The following is a 21,408-nucleotide window of genomic DNA, read 5'->3' as shown; positions in this document are numbered from 1 at the left end:
GTAGAATGGAAATTGGTTTAGTTCAACTTGATTAAATTCCAGGGTGGACACTTTGACTCAGAATATAAAATCTTAATTTGGTTTCCCTTCATTTGTTTGAATTAAACCAATTCAAGCTGTGTATTCTTAATAAGTGTGCTTTCACAGGTATCTAATCTACTCTAACTAATTAGGTATAAATTTAAATCTTCAACTAATTCAGATTAATTTTCCTCCAGAGGTTTCTGTTTTGTTTGGCTCAAATGTCAGAATTTACAATTGAAGTTAGAAAGGCATAAATGAATTAGGAAAAATGAGTTTTAATATAGAACAAAAACACACAACCAAATATAATTACTGTTGTGTTAAACCTCTGTCTTCAATTGATTAAGCAGTAGGGTTTTGTTAGTTTTATTTCTTGTGGTTTTTAGGTATAACTTAGGCATGGTATTAAACCTAGCATTTCTACATATGAAATGACATCCTGTGAATTTATATCAGAATGGTTGTGCTGGTGTTTACCATTTGCGTGCTGATTCTGGCATGAGAGGTTTTTTCAATTTCAGCTCATGCTGTTTTGGAAGTGATTGATATAAAACTGAATCAAATAAACTTTTAAAGAGTCTTACTGAGTAAGAGAGCTTCTATCATTGTATCAGTGTAACAAGCAGAATTCTAGAAAAGCTGGTAGCAAAGAACTGAAGTAAGCTCTTAAGTGATTAGGGTAGGTGCTGATGAGAACCATTGTATGTGGATTAATCTTCCTCCCCTCCCCTCAAAATATAATATATAAATTACTGTATAAAGTTTGCTTTAGAGTTGATTACCAAAAGCCAGGAAATTAAAGAATTAAACTGAAATACCCAACACAAATTGTTTCAGGTCTTTGGGTTGGTTTTTTTTTTCAGGTGTTTTTATTTTCTTTAGTTATTTGAACCCTGGCATAAACCATTAAAATAGTACTTTCAGACACAGTAGTACTAAGTATGTGAACTACATTGTAAAACATGAAGTAGTTGGTAGAGATTACAATAAATTAAAAATCAATTGCAATTCCAATGTAAGTATCTATTTTTAATTGTATAATTTTTAGGCTAATATATTTTCCTAAGTTGTTATTATATATTACTATTATTTAATCAATTATCTACCAAAATGTTAATTATTTAGTTGATTAAAAGTTATTAAAGTAAAAAAATGTGCTTCTAATTTACAGCAGTTTGAAGTTACCTACATATTCTTATTAATAGACTTAAAAATATGTATATAAGGAACAGTATACTTGGATTTCTTTCTGTACTGGAAATTGCTTGGCTGTAATTCTAACACGAGTCAGTATAGGATACAAAAAACCTAGTTAACATGCTATGTGAGAAACGTAGCTGTTTCTGTATTTCATGCCAGTGTTGCCTTATGTTCTGCTCTTATTCTGCAGCCAGTGGTTAAATGGAAGCCGCTCCTGGGATCTGGATGGTTTTTACTGATACAGACGTGGCATAGCAGCTCCATCACATCAGGAGGTTGCAATGAGTGGAGGTGGGGAGCAGCCTGACATCCTCACTGTGGGAATCTTGGTCAAAGAAAGATGGAAGGTGGTAAGTATGTCTTCCTGCGATTCTTTTTCATTTTCAAAAATACTCCTGTTAGCATATTGAATCCAATTAGCTAGTGATTATGTCAACCATTTTGATAATCAATCAAGCATCCTATTGAAACTAATCAGATTGTGAGACTGGTTACTACTTGCAGGATGCACTTTCCAGACCTTGCTGCTCTTCCAATTAGAAAGAAATTTTGCTTGCTGTATTGCAGCAAAGATTTATCTGTGTCTGATTTATATCCCTTTGATTGTGTGCCCATATTGGCTTTATGGTAAATATGTTTATTCCATTTCAGTGTTCGTATTCTTGATTTACATCTGGAGAGATGTAGTATCCATTCTAACTATTTTTGTTGAGAAAAACAGGCTGAGTTCTCACAGTTGCTTCTCCATACCCCTGATCATTTTAGGGTGTTGATACACGTAGATTTTTTTTGAGATGGGAGGAAGAAAAAATAAACCAACACCACCAAAGGAACCATATTAAAAAAAAAAAGAAAAGAAAAGAAAAGAAAAAATGAACTGTGAATGGCCACCGAACCATTGTTTTTGCACTATCTTTACTTTGTTTTACTCCCATGTTTCAGTATTTGGTTTTAAACTGTGAAGCTGAACATATGAGTTGTAGATTCATCGTTCATTTCAAATTATTTAAAGAAAATATTTTCAGCTATCTTGTGCTCAGTACTTCATCTAAAAATGCAGGAATCCGATGATAGCTTTGTAGTGTTGTGTAAATAGAACCAGAACTACTATCCTTGGAGCATATGCATTAGTAAAATACTTTCTTTTATTGTATCTCAATATTGCAGTGAAGTAAATAGTGAAATTATAGTCTCTTGTCAGATCAAATAATACAAGGTAGTATTATAAATAGAAAACATTACACTATCCACGAAACTGTCATATATGCAATACAAGACATGTTTTCTTCAGGTTTATATTTTTCCTAACTTACCTTGTGTGATTATAAATTTTAACTTGAGGGTTTTCCCATTCAAATATTACAGAGAGATGAATGCCAGACATAGTCTGTGAGTAACTTCAGTTTCTTAATTTCTGTAGCAAAGGATTTCTTAATGGCATCTAAGGTGATATACTTCTTTCTGAACATAAGGGTTTCATAGGACAGGCTGCCAGCAGAAAAAGAGTATCATGCGAATTTCAGCATTTCCATAGTGCTTAACACATGTATTTAAGCATATTTCATGATCTAGCATAAAATCATTGCTGATGTTTTTTGCTAGTATTCTTGAAGCAATCACAAAATTTCCTCGTGTAGGAAGATGAGGAGGTATAAGCCAGTGGACTTCAAGATTTTGTACAAAGGAGTGCTGATCCCTGTTAGTGCTCCCTCTGATTGTTCCTTGTGGAGTTCTCTGAAATCCTGCTTTCTCTCTCCCCATTGAAGATTGACAACTCTGCAGTTTGGTTACATGAGAATATTCTATTGCAACCAGTTAAAAAATAAATATATATGCACATTCTGGAAATTATATGTGGATTTGCAGCCATTGTAGAACTGAGAATTTTTGCTGCTTAGGATTTTGGTCTTTGTAATAATAAAAGCACACCTGGAGTTTTTGGACGTGACTATTTTTTAAAACTATGCTCAAATAAATTTTATTTTACGTAGGTATTCTTCATGATGATTCTACTTTGGGAAGTAAAGATAGGAAAGATGTTATAAAAGTTTTTTTCTTCTCAGTTTCACTCTCTCTACCAGTTTCAGTTAGCGCTGGCTCCCTGTATCAATGCCTTTTCTGGTCCCTTTTCTTTGCCTTTGGAGCTGGAGAAATTTGAATGTAATTATAGTCGTTTATAGGTATGTTTAAGACCATCATTTGGTGTGCAGTATAACAAAAAGCCCAAAGAAAAAAAAAGTTGGAAAACACAAGCTTTAGGCTTGAAGTGTAGAAAGAGAGCAGTGGAGAAGAGGTTGGAGAGAGTGAGATGAAATGCTGAATGTGAAGATGAGATGTGTGAAACTCATGTGCAGAGTGGAAGACTGTGGTGTAGATGTGAAAGAGTGCTACAGCATCCTTGTCAAGGTAGAAGACGTTGAGTAGATGTAGCTGGATACCAATATGACCAAACAGACAACTTCTGTCTTAACTCAAAAGCAAAGTGTTTTTGAACAGAAAGTGGAAAAGGGGCTGGGCTGCCTGAGAGGAAAATGGAGTTTAAGAAAACCAGAGCTCAGCCTGCAGTTGAAGCTTGGGAGATGTATAAAAAGCAACTGAAAGGCTTCTATAGGAATGTTGGCAACAAAAAGAAGACCAAGGAAAGTGGGAGCTCTTTGCTGTATTTCATGTGTGACCTAGTGACAAAGAAGGTGAAAAATGATTTTTCTGTCATCAAAGAGAAGTTAATTTGTGCCTGGAATTATTGTGTGTCATGATTATTGGATGCATGTTAATGATTCTGGTGTACTTCATCTGAGGACAGAAATTGATCTGTTTATTAATATGGTTGCTTGTTTGTTTATTTTAGCCCACAAGCAGGAAAAAAAGAAACCCTTTTAGAGGCTGTCTTGCTCAGTCTGACCATGTCTGAAAGCTGATAAATTGAAATGACATGATTAACTGCTCTAAGTCTGTCAAAGTGACAAGGGTGGCTGTGACATCTCTATCCTTTTTCACCTTTCTAACATGCGTTTTCACTCTCCCCACTGTACTTAAATTCGTGCTTATGCTGAAAACTACAGTCAAATAGACATCTTTGTTTAGCTGTTCGAGCCTGAGCAGATAGATAGGCAGGTTAGTTACGAGGTCTTAATTTAGTGTGCTGTCTATGCAGTACGTGTTTTTAAAGGTGCCAATGAGAGACTAGAAGTGAAAATCGCTAGGTAGTATCTTAGTCTATGTTTTCCTCATTTTAAAAATAAGACCTGCTTACGATGGTTAAAAAATCTTGAAATCAGAAAATGTATGATGAATTACAGAGTATTGTTGTAAACATACAGAATAAAAATTTCGTGTGATCTGATTTGGGTTGAAAAATGCAAGAAAATGAGTAGGCTATTTTTTTTTTTTTTCTAAATGCTTTTACCTTTTCAGACACATTGGGTGTTTGTCTGGATTAGGAGACATTGGGTCAATTTTCAGAGTTAGCAGAATTAGCGTGTTGCTGCTCTCCAGATCTCTAGAATTTTTGGACAACATTTAATATGCTGTAGTCATACAACCTTAGCAAATCTACATTTTCAAAGGACATTTAGAAAATCATGTCATTCATTTCAAGGTAAAATGTATTAAAAAAAAATTAAAATGAAAAGTAAGTATATTCCTTAGGGTAAGTTCATTTTGTCTACTGTATCTTTTGAAGAATGGTAGCTACAGGAGAGTTCGCAATATGAAAATGTTATGAAATAGCATTGACATTTTGATACTAAAAAGAGACAGGTCCTTGTCTCCTATGAGCAGAGTGAAAACACAACTATCAATATTTGCTGTGAATGTAGTGTATGCCAGGAGCATTCTTTTTACCTCCTCCTCAAGCAGGTGAATTTTGTAGTGATGCCTGTTCCTTCACTATGTCTGATGATAAGAATGGTGTTAGTGAACTATAAGTAAATAAGTAGCGTTTAATATACATATTCAAAGATCATCTTAGCCATTTTTTGTCATGTGTAAGTCATTGCACAGAATAGAAAATTCTGTCTTTTGGTAGTAACTCCCAAGAACTTTTGTACCTTTAGTATTCAGTGCTTATATTTCTGAGGGGAAGATAGCTTATTTTAAAATGTCACTGTACGTTTGTTTTTTGAAGGTCTCTGGGTAGCATATGGCTATTTGAGGAAAGCATATATTCAGCATGCTGACATTGGTCAGATTCATGCTGGGAGTTGTACTCTTACATTGTATGAAATTGAGGAAGTTTAGTGCAGATGGGTATCACGTGTATTAACTTGTTTGCCTAGAATTCTCTTCCAAATTTTATGCAGTTAACCATATATTTGTAGATTTTTCAATTGCTCTTTACTTAGTAAAGGGTACAATTATATTAATCTAAAATCTAGTACAACAGGGTTTGCCGTTTGGAAGACAGTTTGAAGAAGGATTGATGTTTTGTTTCCTTTCTTCTCCTCCTTTTCTAATCTGTTTTTGTGTGTGGTTTTTTTTTTTTTTTTTTCAATGCAGTTAAGGAAAATAGGAGGTGGAGGATTTGGAGAAATCTACGATGCGTTGGACTTGCTTACTCGGGAGAATGTGGCGCTGAAGGTCGAGTCAGCGCAGCAGCCAAAGCAAGTGCTGAAAATGGAAGTAGCTGTGTTGAAGAAATTGCAAGGTAGGACTATGCCCTGGATATACAGGAAGTAACGTGTCAGTGTATCTTTTAAAAAAATAATTACAATCATAACGCAGTCATAGTTTAAGTAAGTACTCTCCATATTCTCTAAGTTTTTACTTATTCAGCCTCTCAAAGTTTTGCTACAATGAACCTTTTTTTTGTAACAGGGTGAAGTGGAAAAAAAAAAAGATGAAAAATTAAATTGCTTGCAGAACCCGTGTTCAGCTGTACTTTATTCTGGATCTGTTTGCTCTCTTTACCTTTTTTTGCTCTAGATTTTTTTTTTTTTTTTTTTTTTTTTTTGGTACAGAAAAAGGAGACATTTAAAAAGAGGAAACAAAAAAAAAAACGGTCTAGCGTTGAATTGCTGGTCCTTCATGTAGCACCAGCGATAAGAATACTTCTATTTCTTTTTCTCTTGTCAGTACTTGCAGAGAGTTTTCTAAGCTTGAAATTGGAAGTATAATTAAAAAAAACAACAACAGTATATCACAAGCAGAACAAACAACAACAACAGTAACAGAAACCCATACCGAAACCACAAATTTTAAATCCTGTGATTTGTAGAAAAAGTAATTATTAGTATCTAGAATACTTTTAGGGTTCAGTTCCTTGACTGTTCGGGATCATGGCTTTGGATACTCATTTTTGATGTACCTTTTAATACTTCAAGTTCTGAAGCTGGTAATACAGATAAGTATGCGGAGGTATCTCTTTACTGCTTTTCACAATATGTGAATAAAAAGATTGTTTAAAAAGTGACTATTTTCTTTAAACAATTTATTCTGAATCTGGAAGACTGACTAATCTACTGGTCTCTGTCAGCAGCCAGATTTCTTCTGAACTCTGAGTTCGAATAAAACAAAATCTGCATGACATATGGTGCTGCCTAATCAGCCGTAAAGGTCACATTGCTACAGAAATTGACAGCCTCTATAGATTTAAGAGGGCAAGTATGTCACATGGGATAGTGTTAACAAACTGTTCCTATGTTCATATCTTTTTAAAGAATTTCACAAAAACATCTATTAATACTCAGCCGAGTAAGAAGATTCAGGGAGTCTGTATTAGTTTTCTTTGCATATTAACATTAGTCTAGAGATGTAACTTTAATTCTAATTGAACAACTTGAATTTTAATTAAAAATGTTGTATTATAACCTTCTACTTTGAATTCAAGTACAACGAAGTTTGAATTCAAAGGTTACAAAGGTTTTTTTTTTTTTCCTTAAAAACTTTTAACCTCTTTACCTCTTTTGGCTGAAATGGTCATTTCCAAATATTGCTGCAGGACCTTACAGAAGTTACAATTTTTGTGTCAATCTTACTTTGGGAATTTAACTTTGAAGTTTTCTTGTGGAAGACTTGCTAATTCTACTGAATCCTGGGAAATGCTGTCTGGATGCAAAGAACTGAGTAATGACACAACTGAACAACATATCCAGAGGCAAATAATTCACATGTATAATGCAAATAAAGACCTCTCAGGTTTTGTTATGTATTTTCTCAATAATTGTTGGAGTAATTGGAAGTTTTTCCATAACTGAAGAACTGATTTCATAGAAGTGCTTTAGAAGACACTTTTTTGACAAACCTTCCTTATATGAAAACATTCTAAGTAGTGTTATTTATTTTTTATCTCTGATTATTCTCTTGCACAGTTTAAAAATAAACTCACAGACACACCAAAAAGCCGACAAGTAAAAAGAGAAGCTTGTGCTTTTTCAAGGCCAGGCTGGATGTGGATCTCGGCAGCCTGGTCTAGTGGTTGACAACCCTGCGCATAGCAGGAGGGTTGAAACTAGATGATTACTGTGGTCCTTTTCAACCTGGGCCATTTTATGTTTCTGTGATTCTTTTATGATAGTAACACTGGAAGTGATCGTTCGTTATTGCTGTTCAGATTGCACAGTGCAGCGCAACTGCTCTGACTTCAGATGACGAATGTTGTGGATAATCAGGAAAGTAACTTTAGTAACTGATGAGACAAGGATAAACTTTATGGATATGTTGAGATCTATAGTTCACACAGATATGTAGCTTGATTTTTATGTGTGTGTATTTTTATCTGTATTTGATGGATTTTTATCAAATAAGATGTTGGATGATGTAGAGCAAAATAGTTTGCATAAAATCTTGACGTTCAGGAGCTATTTCCAGTAACTTTTCTACCTTCATAAGTTTTCGGTGTACAAGAGCTAAAAATCTGTTGGAGAAAGAAAACCAAGAAAAATGGATAGCATAGGGAGAAGAGAAAAACTTTGTCATTGCTTCCCAAAGAATATATTTTTATTAAGTGCTTTGTTTCTTGTATAGTATTTTTTTCTTATTTTTGACTTTTTTTCTTCTGTAGACTTACAGATTTAGGAAATATGAAATTGTAAACAATTTTTAGGATACTTTTTTAACTACCTTCTAATAGCAAATGTCCAGTAATAGCAACTTTTATCTTGCTCTATCCCTTTTTGGCACATGTCAATATAAGTATGTATGTGTATGTGTATAATTCTGTTCTCAAAGGGCTTATGCTGTCTTACTTTCAAGGTGTCATAGATGCTTTGAATGTAAATCAGATGGAATGTAATTGTCATGAAAATCCTTTTCTTGCACATATTTGGAAGGTTTGCTCTGTGACTAGTAGTTAATGAAAGGCATAGTGTTTGCCCCACTGCTAGCATAAGGTGACAGCATTGTTCAGAATTCTCATGAAGTATGAGGCTGAATTATTTAAAAATACATAGAATCTCATATATTTTCTGGGGAAGTTAGGAAGAAACAGGCTTAAGGAAGCAAATAGGTGTGATGTGTCCCAATCTAGACAAACAAATCTTTCATTCTTTACTAGAACTGTGCACATTCTCACTGCTATGATGATGCTTTAGAGCATTTCTGTACTAGAATATTATCTCACAGCAACTGTGAAACTGAAATGAGCATAGCTGTTGGCAGAAGGGCAGGGCTGTAGTATTTTTTTTAATAATTTTTGCTTTGAGAAATTTTGAAAATTAAAGCAGTGTGGTCATTCATTGCAGGAGTGAAATAAGTCATAACTTTGTAGGTATTGCAGTGAAGTGAATAATGAAAAACTTCCAAGAAGCTCTCTTAAGACCCTGGTCTATCAAAGCATGCTTAAATATATGAGTAGCTATATGACTTATCTCATAATTATGAGGGAGGAATACGTTGACTGATACAGCCATCTATTATAGTGCAGTTACCATTAGTTTCCTTCATTTATTTGGTTATTTATTTTTTTATGCCTATGATGCTTAATTCACTTAATTCTTGTTGGCAGAATACTGTTTAACTCTTTAAATACGTTTTTTTTTTTTAAAGAAATCTGCTGCAACAGATGGTTGTTCTATTTAATCATGTTGTTAGGCCATCTGTTCACACAGTCAGACCAGAGAAGACAGATTTGTCGTATCTCACTCAGCAAGAGTGAGACTCCCTCAGTTGGTTTCTGTCTCACAACCTCACTGACACTCCTCTTTCTCATTTACATCTCTGCAGCATAATTTGATGATGGGTTCCCTCTGGTGTGGTCTGCAAAACTAGCTGTAGTGATACAGTGCAGCTTAAGGAATGGTTGTTGGTCCTCTCTGGCTAGAAATTTTTCCAAGGCCATAGCCATTTGCTGCAGCTTACTCATGCTTTGTTTCTCCTCACTCCTCCGCAGTCACAGGCTTACAGATGTTATACGCTTAGAGAAGAGGGTCTCAAGGTATCTGCAAAGGTGTAATAGGTACACAGTGTTACACTGAAGTGTAAGAGAATTAGGTTATTTGAATAATGTGTTTAGGTCCTACTTCTGCCCTTTGCCACTTCCTCAGTTTTTTTAATGAAAGTTAGTTTTCAAAGAATTTACCACACAGTTGGAATTGAGGCTTCAGATAAAAGGGATTTTCTTGGACAAACTAAGTTTTGGACACTTATTGGAGTTCTTAGATGAGTCTAATCATGGAAAAGTGGACTGATGTGTTTCTCTGAACTTGTTACTTCAGCATACCCACAGTGACTGTAAAGTGAGTCATAAATGTTTGAGATGTGAATTCATTAACTGGAAATGGCAGCAATGAATATACAAAACTTCATCTTGAGAAATTTGCTGTGAATATTTCATAAAATTATAGTGTCTGTACTGCTTTCCATCTCACTTAAATGAGTGGAAGGAGGAAATAGAAAAAGCAATGTTAGTTATAGTTTATATTTGCTTATATATTTGCAGAAATGGTGGAGATTTCTTTTAAAATTGGTTTAGAAATTATTTTGATGAATCTTGAGGGTTTTTTTTCTTTGCTTCTTCGCCTGTTTTTAAATAAATATGTTTAAATGGTGTTTGGCAGGGAGCTTCCTAATGAGCTAGTAAGTAGGAAACTGTTCTGTCAAATGAAGTGAAAGTATTCAGAAGTTGTAACACTAAGTTCTGAGGTTTTGTTTGAGCTTTTTTTTTTTTTTTTTTTTTTGTCACTTGCTAGGAATGTAAATAAGAAAAAACACATTTTCATTATTATTGCCTAATTTGTTTCTTCTTATTCTTCCTTCAGGAAAGGATCATGTCTGTAGATTCATTGGATGTGGAAGGAATGACAGATTTAACTATGTGGTCATGCAGTTGCAGGTAATTGTACCAAACAGAGCTCAAATGTTTGCTTGTGTGTTTTATTACCCAAACATGAAAACAGTATGAAAACAGCAAAATTTTAGAGAATAGCAAATGAAAAGGAACAATTCAAATCTAATAAGTAATAGGGAGCTAACTTAAATTTGCCCTCACCTTTCATATACTCTCAAAGAGGAGAAAGTTTCCATCATTGGAAAGGTTTGACTATTGAAAGGAAGATGTTTTCTGTGATAATGCACATTTGTTTAAAGACTTCACTTGGAAGTAGTCAAAAATATAGTATGTTGGTCTTTTCATGTTGTTAGCATTTTTGGATGAAAGTTGAAAAAAAAAACCAAACAAACCAACAGACAATTCTTTGCAAGTTTATAAAAACCAAAAAAGGATAAAATATGTGATGAACACTTAAAATTATGGTATTATTGTCCTACATCATCTTGGTTAATATGAAAGTTGGATGGAGAAGTGGGTGGTCCTAGTGGACATGATACTGGATAAAGAACTGAGCTGTTGGTCATATTGTTGACTGTTGGTTATTTTGGTTCTGTGATGTTATGGGAACATATTTACTGCATTATATGAATATTTTTCATCTGTTTTGTTAAATCATCTAAGATATATTCACTAATTAAATTACATAATTTTTCCTAAACAAATGAGTGTAAAGTTGTCTTTGTGGGTGTTGTCTCTTTTTTTTTTCCAAGCATCCTTGATGGAGAAATATGTATTGTTTTCTAGAGATTATTTTGGTCCATGTTATTTAGCCGTAGAAAGATACTAAAATTACTATTTTTAAAAATAATCTGTAAATTTAATATTGTAGATTTTTGGGAACATCTGCTCATTAGCTATGTTATCCTTGAATGTGAAAACAAGTAATAAGAATATTCTGTGGTCAACCACTGTAGCTAAAGGTTTGATAGGAAGACTTTATGCTATCAGTGAATGTTGACAAAAAGTTGTTTTTTTTTTTTTTTTTTTTAAATGTTCTTTTAATTTGACAGGGTCGAAATTTGGCAGACCTGCGTCGGAGCCAGTCTCGGGGAACATTCACAATTAGTACCACTCTGCGGCTTGGGAGGCAGATTTTGGAATCTATTGAAAGTATTCACTCTGTAGGATTCCTGCACAGGGACATAAAACCGGTAAGTCTGACCATTAAAACGAAACAGACAAATATTATGTGGGCATTGGATGGCTGCAGAATTAAGAATGTATTCTATGAGGGCTGCTGCAAAAGTAATACTTCCTGTTTTATAATATTGGCCCTTGACATTGGAGGTGAAGGTCATTGATGTGGCAGTAGAGGTTGAACCTTCCCAACAATTCTACATTACATTTTGTTACCATGCTACAGATGGCAGTAGAGGGGCAGTCTGACAAAATGGCGGCCGACATGAAAGTGTGTGTGAAGCAGTGTGTGTAATTGAGTTCTTCCATGCAGAAGAAATTATACCCGTTGACATTCATTGATGTTTGCTGAATGTTTATGGAGACTAGACAGTGGATGTTATCACAGTGGTACCTTTCAGCAGCGGTGACAGTGACATGAAGGACAAGTCATGTTCCGGTTGGCCATTCTCGGCTGTCACACCATGAAGTGAAGAAAGTTTCAATCAGCTCACCCGTGCAAATCACCAGATTATGACAAGGGAACTGTGCAGAGCTGAACATCAGCTTCAATGTATTGGAAACGATGTTGGCAACATTGGAATATTGTAAAGTTTATGCCATCTGGGTCCCACGAATGCTTATACAGGAACAGAAAGTATGCTCTGTATGCAAGTTTGTCATGCAAACCAATAAGAAGCTGAAGGTGACAGTTTCTTGGATTGCATCATTACTGATGATGAGGCACAGCATCACCACTATGAGCTGGAATCAAAACAGCAGTCCATGGAGTGGCAACATGAACTTCCTGTTGAAGAAAAAGTTCAAGATACAGCCCTCAGCAGGTAGAATGATATGTACTGTATTTTAGGATAGGAAAGGGGTGATCCTTCTGCATTTCCTGGAGCCCAGACAAACCATCAATTTTTGAACACTGCCTTATGATGCTGACTAAGCTGAAGGCTTGAACTTCCTAAGTCTGATCCGAGAAGACGACAATATTTCTCTTGAAGCATGATAATGCCAGGCTCCATACCAGCGTGAAGACTCTGGAGCATGTTGCCATTCTTGGCTGGACTGTCCTACCCCACCCACTGCATAGTGAGGATTTGGCACCTTCTGACTTGAATCTGTTCAGGCAGATGAGCAATGGACTCCATGGACAACTTTTTTGTAGCAACAATGATAACATAGCAGCTGTGAAACAGTGGTTCATCTCCATTGGGGCAGATTTTTACAAGCACAGGATGCAGGCTCTAGTTCATTCATAGCTAGTGAAATGAACATAGCTAATTGTGATGGCTGTGTTGAAAAATAGTGTTCTGTAGTTGAGAATTTGCTTTATCTAATAGTGTAATTGTGCTGTACGTATCTGTTGTCATTTGCACTGAAATAAATTAGGTATTCCTTTTGGAATGATCTGTGTGCATGATAAAAGGGAAAAATGAGAAAGAATAGAAAACTGGATGTTTATTCATCAGAGTAGAATTTTCCTATTAATTAATGTTGGTTTGCAATGATAGTAACCTCCTTCTTTTTCACCACTGCCTTGAGTACTTAGCCCTCAGTTTCCTTGCACAGTTAACACTTCCAGCTCTTATCCGTAGCATCATGCAAGTAAGAGTGTTCATGTGTTGATCGCACATATGTCAACACATGGTTTTGATTGAATTTTACCCTCCATCTCTGAAATGAAGCAATGCTTATATGTAAATGTAAATACCTAATTAGGTAGATTTTTTGGGGAAAACCCAAACAGTTGAATTTACCGTCGTAGCTTTGTGGTTTTTCATCGGAGAGATTTTCTGTTCTTGAAACTTTGCTTCAAAATTTGTATCTTGCAGTTTACTAAAACAGCCAAGCTTTAGGAGATAGCGTATTGTATAATTGCATACTTCTAATGAGAAGCAAGGAACAAGCATTTATCCTTTTTGGAAGATTGCAATGAGGAGTCTTCCTGCGTGGATCTTATCTACTATAACCTTACAAGTTCATCAAACTGAAGCTTAAACCACTTTATACATTAAAAGAAAAAGCAATTAAGCAACCCTCCCTCCTAAGAAATAATAGTTGTATTGTTCAAAGGAATTCCTAAATGTTCCTTTTACCTTGTTACAGTTCTTTCTGCATATTATTTTGGCTTCTCATATGTATTAGTGGCTGGTACTGTTAAGGTGGAATCAATGCATTCTTCTCCAACAAGATTTTCCATCAATCAATGATATTACTTGATGTGCATTCCTCCCTGTGATTTCTCACTGCCATCTCCTGGTGTTTATTGTTGATTCTTTACTTGGTGCACATTTGTCAGCTAGTACAGTTATATTTATGAGCACTTAAAATATTATCCAGATTGTTTGTTGTGTATAGTGAGACATGGATCGGTAAAGGTTGTTTAGCATGTCCAGCTTGTCTCTGGCTTCCCTGTCCCTTCTGTGATTTTTCTATCTAGGTAAAAATTAGAAAGTGTTTTGAAAAGAGCTCCCTTGTCCAAAGGTATATTTTTATTTCAACTTTTCAGCTCTGAATGGCTATCCCAATAATCAAATAATCACTTTCCTATTTAGTTTGTTTTCTTTCCCTTGTAGTTGTTACTGATTACTGAAAAGTGTTCAGGAAAGTAGCACATGTATCATTTATACTCAACTTGGAAGTTTTGCTCTATGCTGTAGCAGTGGAATCTGATACAACAGATTCCTGTAGAAGTGTATATTGCCTATTTGCTATTTTCTGGAATCTCTGCTTTTTCTTTCACAAAAGTGTCAGATTGAAGTTTGAGTATTTGCTATTGCCTTGTGATATTTTGCAGCATATTGCGAAAACTCCACTAACATATAAGAGTGCGATGTAACTACTCAACTTTTTTTATTCATCTGGTCCACACATAGATTTGTTACCTCTTTCAGGTATTACTCTTTTCAGATTTGCATGAGATGCGTTGTTCCCCAAGGCTCTGATTTTTCCCAAATATAAGTGAAATCTAGCCTGAGTTCTAATGGACTTTGAGTACTGCGAGCTCCCTTAGCACAAAAATAAAAGTAGTTTTTCTAGAGTTAACTTGGTGTAACTTCCATCTTGCTCAGATGTGTAGTTTCAATTTCATGTTGCAGAACCACTTCCTGTTCTCTTTTTTATGTTATGTAATGCATTTTGAGGGGATTTGGTGGGAGATAGACTTGAAATAATTAGCCAATGTGTTGGTTCTTTTACAGGTTTAATGTGGAATGTTAATCCACAGAGGCAAATAAAAAATTACTTCAGAATGAATTTTGAGAGTAAATTATCTCTATAAATCCTCACTGACTTTCCAGCTCTCACTGATTTTTTTTTTTAAGTCTCATTTTTCCTTCTCTCATGTAAAAGAAAAAAAGTTTGCACTCTTTCTTCTGTATTCTTTGTGTATGTTATTAGTGCATTGTTAACCCATAGGTCCGTAGTTTTTTTGTTTTGTTTTGTTTTAAATACCCAGATCCAAAACTATGGACCAGTGAGGTTGATGGAAAATTCTTGCTAAAAATGTGTGGGCTCTAAGTAATGAGGTCAGGTAACAATCTATTTGGGCCATCTAATTTGTGGTTCAGATATGGCAAGCTGAGTGTATGATCTTAATGCTTTCTTCAAATTCAATGGGAGTTTAAAAGAACTGAAAATATGGAAGGAAAGGTAGAGAAGTAGAACATGGATTTTCTGTGACAGCATAACTGTGTTAGAATGTACACGTATTAAAACATATACGTGTACATATATAATATACTGTGTATATACGTACTGTATATAAAATGTATATCTGTATTTGTTTTTCTTCCTAGTCTAACTTTGCAATGGGACGTTTTCCTAGCACCTGTAGGAAGTGTTATATGCTGGATTTTGGCTTGGCTCGACAATTTACGAACTCATGTGGGGATGTCCGACCAGTAAGATTCTTTTCAAATTTATCCATTGTCGATGTGATTAATTAAATGTGGTAATACTTCATTTCTTTTTTCCTGGAGAGGTGTATGAATGACATTGAACTGGTTACTTACATAAACTTGACAAGCATGATCCCAGATCAGAAATGCCAGCTGATGTATTGGTTATATTAAACGACTGGCAGTTAGAGATGAATCTTGTTTCTGGTTTCTGGCTTGAAGTGCAGGACTACTCCATGATTTTTATGGGTAGTGGATCATTTGATTTGTGGAAACAAATCTGTATCAGAGTAGTGTATCAGCACTGAATATCACTTGGTAATGCATATTCTGTATTACAGAAAAAAATATGAGCAGGAAAAAAAAACAGCAACAGTAAACTGAATAGTCTTCTGAAAGGGAAAGTCTAAATAATTAAAACAGTGATAGGACACTAATTATAATATTCGCAGGACATAGCTAAGTGTAGTTGGTATTTGTCCATGTGATGCAGTTGGGAGAAAACTGTTGAGAAAAGAACATCAATGAGGACGTTACAATTTAAGTACAGTAGAGCCTCCCTAATTCACTGGTGGGAGTCCCTTTCAAAATTTCCATGTTTCAAATCAGTACCATGGTACATGGTGATGTTTAAATGAAAAGTATTGTCTTTACTGATTTATGTTTTTATAATAATGAATACTGTACTGTTGAATGATTCGTTGACTAATGAATAGTCAATACTGTGTATTGTATTTATTAATGTGAAATGACGTGAGTGATAGAATCTACCTGCACAGGATTTTCAATTTGATTTTTCCTAAGGAGTTGGGAAAGTGGCAGATTTTTGTGTGCAAATTATGGGGTGTGTGAATTAGTAAGGTAAATTAGCGAGGTTCTGCTGTACTCTATTCCTTCAGCCATAATGCTGGACATTGCAATGAAAGCAAAGAGCAGGGGAGACCAACAGAGTGGCTGCTGCTGTTGGAAAGGTGAGCTAAACAATTTAAGTAGTTTAAAATTTTTTTTCTATTTATCAGTGTTCTTGTCTTCTGTATGTTTGTCTGCTTATGGTTTTGTTAAACAGACCTTAATTTTGAAAAGAAAGCAATTCCCAAGATGCTGTAATTCAGTATGTACGCATAAACACACACGCAGTGGTACTATTTTCAGAAAACACGAGTAATGACAGAGAATATAATATTTCTGTTTCACTTTGTAACAACACAACTCTTGCCTTTTGTTTTTCATTGCAGTGCCCTACAATGTAACTGAAGTAATTATTCAGCTTAGTCTATCTATAATTTTCAGATGCAGTAATCTGTTATAACTAGAGCAGGACTGAGAAGGGGAAGGAAAAAAGATAGGTGTTCCCTTTGCACTTACTCATCACTTGTGCTTCTTGAAGAGATAGTGAGCAAGGCCAGCAGTATCATTGCAGATGAAGAGTATTAGTATGTTCATCAGTTGTACTGTGTGCTTCTCCTTAAGACTGTTGTTCTTGTAAACTTCAGTAGATGGTACAAATAGCCTGAAATGATGTTAAAAACAGTACTCTGCTGGTAAGAACCTGTACTTTAGTTAAGATTGTTAATTAGATTTTTCTGATAAACCTAACTTTCAGTAAAACTAAATTAGGTAGAAAGAATCCAGTCCAGTTGAAATTTTACAGGTCAACCCTGAATCCCTGAATTTCCATGACAATTGTTCTAAAATAAACAGAAGAGTTGTTTTGGAAACTCTATGATCAGGTTTTTTCCTTTTGGCAGCTTTGTTTTTCCTCTACGTATAGGAATTCCTGATGATCATATGTCTGTTTAGCTAAAAATCATTTGCTGTGCAGTAAGACAAAATAGGCTTTCAAGGATACAGTTCAAAGCAGGCAAGTTTGTTAGGACAGCATTTCCCTCCAGAAATCCAGAAATGAATTTATGAGTTCTTAATTTAAAATCTATATATTCAACCATCAGGTACTGTCACAGATCTGATTCTTTGTGGTCTCTCATTTATGTAGACTGTAAGTTTCAAATAACGGAATTGTCTTTGTTTTACAAAGAAGGGACTGTAACATGGAAAGCTGGGATAAAACAATTTGAAAAATGCCCATGAGAAGTGGGTATTTAGGATAAAATCTTTTCATCCCAAATATCTGTGTTTTTTCATCTCAGTACTTGACTGGCAGCATAAAGAATTACTCAAATTAACATGCAGTCCCTTGAGTCTGGTGACTTAGACTCAGCAAATGTGAATGAAGGGAACTCCTTTTTGCTGACACTGAAAGAGTGGTCAAGCATTGGAGCGGACTGCCCAGGGAAGTGGTGAAGTTGCCATCCCTGGAGGTACAAGAAATGTGTACATATGGCACTGTGGGAGATGGTTTAGTGGGCAGTATTGGTGGTAGATGGGCAGTTGGTCAAGATGATCTTAGAGGTTTTTTCCAACCATAATGGTTATATAGTTCTATTGTTTGGTCTGTATGTTCCCTCTGAGAGTATCTGAGCTAGCAAGTTAAAGGGTGGTCTAAGGAAGTCTCTTTTACCTGCTTTCTGGATCAAAGAAAGAGTTACCCTATGACTGTTTTCCCCAACATCCTTCTGTCCTCCCAGTGAATAGGTTTTTGGTTGTTATTCAGTTATTTAAACCAAAGAAAAAGCTTCAACAGAGTCCTCATCCTCATAGGTTTATTTAGCATGACCTTAATATCAAGTGTGTAAACTTTCCAGTAATTATTTAAAATAGATATTAAAAAAATACATTAGCATATATCCAGGAGGTATTTGAGGTCTAAATTGCTATGTTTTATTTGGAAGTTTGAAATCTTAAACCTCATCAAGCTGGAAGTTGTGATTTTTTCTTTTTTTTAACAACTAGGAAATGTAGTGCAGTTTCTCTGATAAGTTTTGCATTAAAGGAGTCACAAGATTCTTACTTTGAACAATAACAGAAGTATTTAAATACAAAGGAAATAAGTGTCCACCAGTATTTTCTGAGGAGTTGTAGTTATCCATGCAGTATTGCTACTGTGAAGCACTGAGTAAACAGACAGTAACAGAATTCTGAGACCTGCTAAATTGGAAGAAAGAGCAGTAGCTGTGCAGACTGACCCACAGAAAAAAAGCACTTGAAGGCAGCTATGAATGCAAATGCTTAAATCTTTTTATTCCCTAGGCAAATGTTTACAAAACTGTTCACATCAAGCCACAAGCACGTTATTCTATTCAGATGGTTTAGTACAAAACCAGTTAAAGGCTGATTGTCTTCCTGTAGTACTCTCAGTTTCTGAGGATTTTACAGCAAGTGAATTTTTATCTTGAAATTTCACTTTTGGACAATGACAGATGGTGTCCTGGAAATTACTTTTAAGAAACTGAATTCTACACGCATGCGCACACACACACAGAAATGTGTTGGTAAATGTCAAAGCCAAGTGTTAAATACATTTTGAATACAGCTTGAGCAATAGGATGAGTATTTATCAGTCTCCTCACAGCTACCTTTCTTCACTACTCTTCAGCACCTATAGGGAAGGCTCAGAGCTGGGGCTATAAAACATTGGAAGCGGGTAACACTTTTGTATTGAATTGTCCATAATCAGTAAACCTTTTGCAAAGGGAAACCTGGTGTACTTTTTGAACAACGTAGTATGGTTATTTTATAATATATGTCCTCAGTCTGTCTCCTGGGTACCAAGGACATATGCTTTGAGTATATTTGGAAAGAAGCGTACATACGTAACTCATGAAACTTATCTTGTTTATTGGTTCATTGGCAACATTCATGTGTTGTTAGTCATGTGAATCTGGTATCTTCATTTAATTTGGATGCCTCATCCATGGAGATCTTACAGGCCAGTCTGGATGGGACCCTAGGCATCCCGATATATCAGGTGGCAACCTTGCCTATGGCAGCAGAATTGTAACTAGGTAATCTTTAAGGCCCCTTCCAACCTAAGCCATTCTGTGATTTGCTTTCTACTAAATAATTATTTGAAGTGTATTTAAGATCACAGTTTTCTCTTCTGCTGTTACAGAAATATTTTTTAACCTCTTCTATTTTTTTTATATAGTTAACCAAAATCCTTCTAGATGGTATGAAGTTTTGAAAAAGCAATTACTTCATTTTATTAAACATCATAATGCTTAATAACTGTATGGCTTGCTTTAAGGGTTCTTATCTATTACCTTTTCAATACTAGAATGCTTGAATTAGAACTTGACGTTTGCTTTCTTAACTGGAGATATGGATGAACAGCCATGTGAAAACAAGGCTTCACTTATTTATTTAAAAATAAGCATTTACTCTGAAAAGTCTCTCCTAGGATTTTAAGTATATGCTGTGTCTGGGGATGGGGTCTTTTATTAAGCTCCAATAACACAGAACAAATTTGCTTTGTAAAATGTATTTAGAAATGATTTCAAACTTGTAATTCATGTACAGTATATATTTAGGCTATTAGTAGATAATTCATTTTGGGAAAAAATACATGGCAAAAAGATGTAGAGTGAACAAGAAGTAATAAAATAAAGGAAAATTTAACATCTGTATGCTATAAATCTTAGTTTATTGGAATAATGTTCTGATTGTGTGTTTCTACAGCAATTAGCAAAAATCAGTTCAGCTCTTTGTAGCTCAAATAAAAACAAAAGAAGGAACAGTAGAGATTTGTGATATAATTCAGCTGCCAAATAGAACTCTGGTAAGAGTGGAAAAACTCTTTACTGTGTGTTCTTCGTTTCTAAAATAAATATTTTTATTAATAAGTAATGATTCAGAGGCAGTGTTGGAAGAGAGCACCAGGGTTATTTTCTGGAAACCTGACTATCCCTTCCTGTTACAGTCCACTTCTGCTTTTTCATGTCTATAACATTACATTGTCTACATTTTGCTAATGTAGAACAAAGAAAATGTTTTAAAAATAAATAATTTAAAACTACACTCTTAGTTTTTTTTTTTTCACTAAATCTACATCACTTAGACTACAGTACGTGAATTTTTGGAAATAGATGAAGTTTGCAAGATTTCCTTCTAAGTTTTGATCTAAGTATTTAATGGTTAAGAACTTGTTTAAAAAAATAATAATACTTTAAAGTAGTAAAGCTTAGTTTCAGTAAATGGAGTTCTAAGAGTCTGAACCGAGTTATTACAGCTTTGTATATTCTTTATAGTTTAAGTCATAGTAAAGGAATTACTGTTTAAAATCAGAGACAGTGTATGGAAAGGAGTAAACATGTAGCCCCATTCTTAATCTCCTATATACTCCTGAATTCTTTTCTTCACGTTATCTGAGTTGGTAAGACTGGAAGGTAGTTAATTTTTAATTTTTTTTCTTGAATCTCAGGAGAAACTGAAGAAGTCTTAGATTTTTATGTCAGAATGTCCTAAATGGGAATATTGACTAATGGCTATTTGCTGGAGAGAGTAAGAGAAGAGCTGTTTGGGTTTTTTTTTGTCATTGTTTTCTATAAGAGAGAATCTGCATGAGTTGGAAGAATGGTGAGACTAGTCATTTAAGGCTGCATGTCTGAATTAGTGCTAATTTACAGGAAAGACAAGAGATTTAGTCTGTAGAGTTTTGTGCAGGCATTATTTGTTTTTAGACTGTTAGGTTTCAAAAGTTTCTGAAGTCACGCATCATATATAGTGCTGTTATATCTACCAGTGTAATGCTATTTACTGTGTTTCTCTGCCAGAACTTCCTTCAGAAACAAAGACGACGACTCTTTAAGACACAGTCTTAAAATATATATGTTGAATTTTTAGTAACGACTGAACCTGATTCGTGCAAGTTTGATTGAATTAGTGTCAAAGAAGAAATGAAGGGAATCATCCAGCTGGCATTGTGCGTGATAGTATGCAGTGAAAAAGGCAGGCAGTGAGTTAATGTAAAAGTTGAAAAAAATAGCACTGTGAATC

General features: G+C 34.9%; 1 protein-coding gene across 10 annotated transcripts in view; it reads left to right on the top strand.

The window, feature by feature from the left end:
• The window catches only part of TTBK2 (tau tubulin kinase 2), an 86,691-nt gene that overhangs the window by 21,526 nt on the left and 43,757 nt on the right, over positions 1 to 21,408 (top strand). For 7 of the 10 annotated variants that reach the window (XM_040701916.2, XM_040701914.2, XM_421164.8 and 4 more), the window contains exons 2-6: positions 1,415 to 1,574; positions 5,722 to 5,869; positions 10,419 to 10,492; positions 11,500 to 11,640; positions 15,415 to 15,519. In XM_040701916.2, the coding sequence (XP_040557850.1) occupies positions 1,506 to 1,574; positions 5,722 to 5,869; positions 10,419 to 10,492; positions 11,500 to 11,640; positions 15,415 to 15,519 (537 nt within the window). In that variant the 5' untranslated portion in view covers positions 1,415 to 1,505. Of the gene's footprint in view, positions 1 to 1,414; positions 1,575 to 5,721; positions 5,870 to 10,418; positions 10,493 to 11,499; positions 11,641 to 15,414; positions 15,520 to 16,428; positions 16,488 to 21,408 lie in introns of those variants that run through there. The other 3 variants (XM_046942647.1, XM_040701915.2, XM_015287102.3) reach the window with 3 other exon arrangements.

This window comes from Gallus gallus, chromosome 5 (genome assembly GCF_016699485.2).
Source record: "Gallus gallus isolate bGalGal1 chromosome 5, bGalGal1.mat.broiler.GRCg7b, whole genome shotgun sequence".
NCBI classification, from domain to species: domain Eukaryota; kingdom Metazoa; phylum Chordata; class Aves; order Galliformes; family Phasianidae; genus Gallus; species Gallus gallus.
Note: the sequence above shows the minus strand (reverse complement) of the source record. Positions and strands in the feature narration are given on the sequence as shown.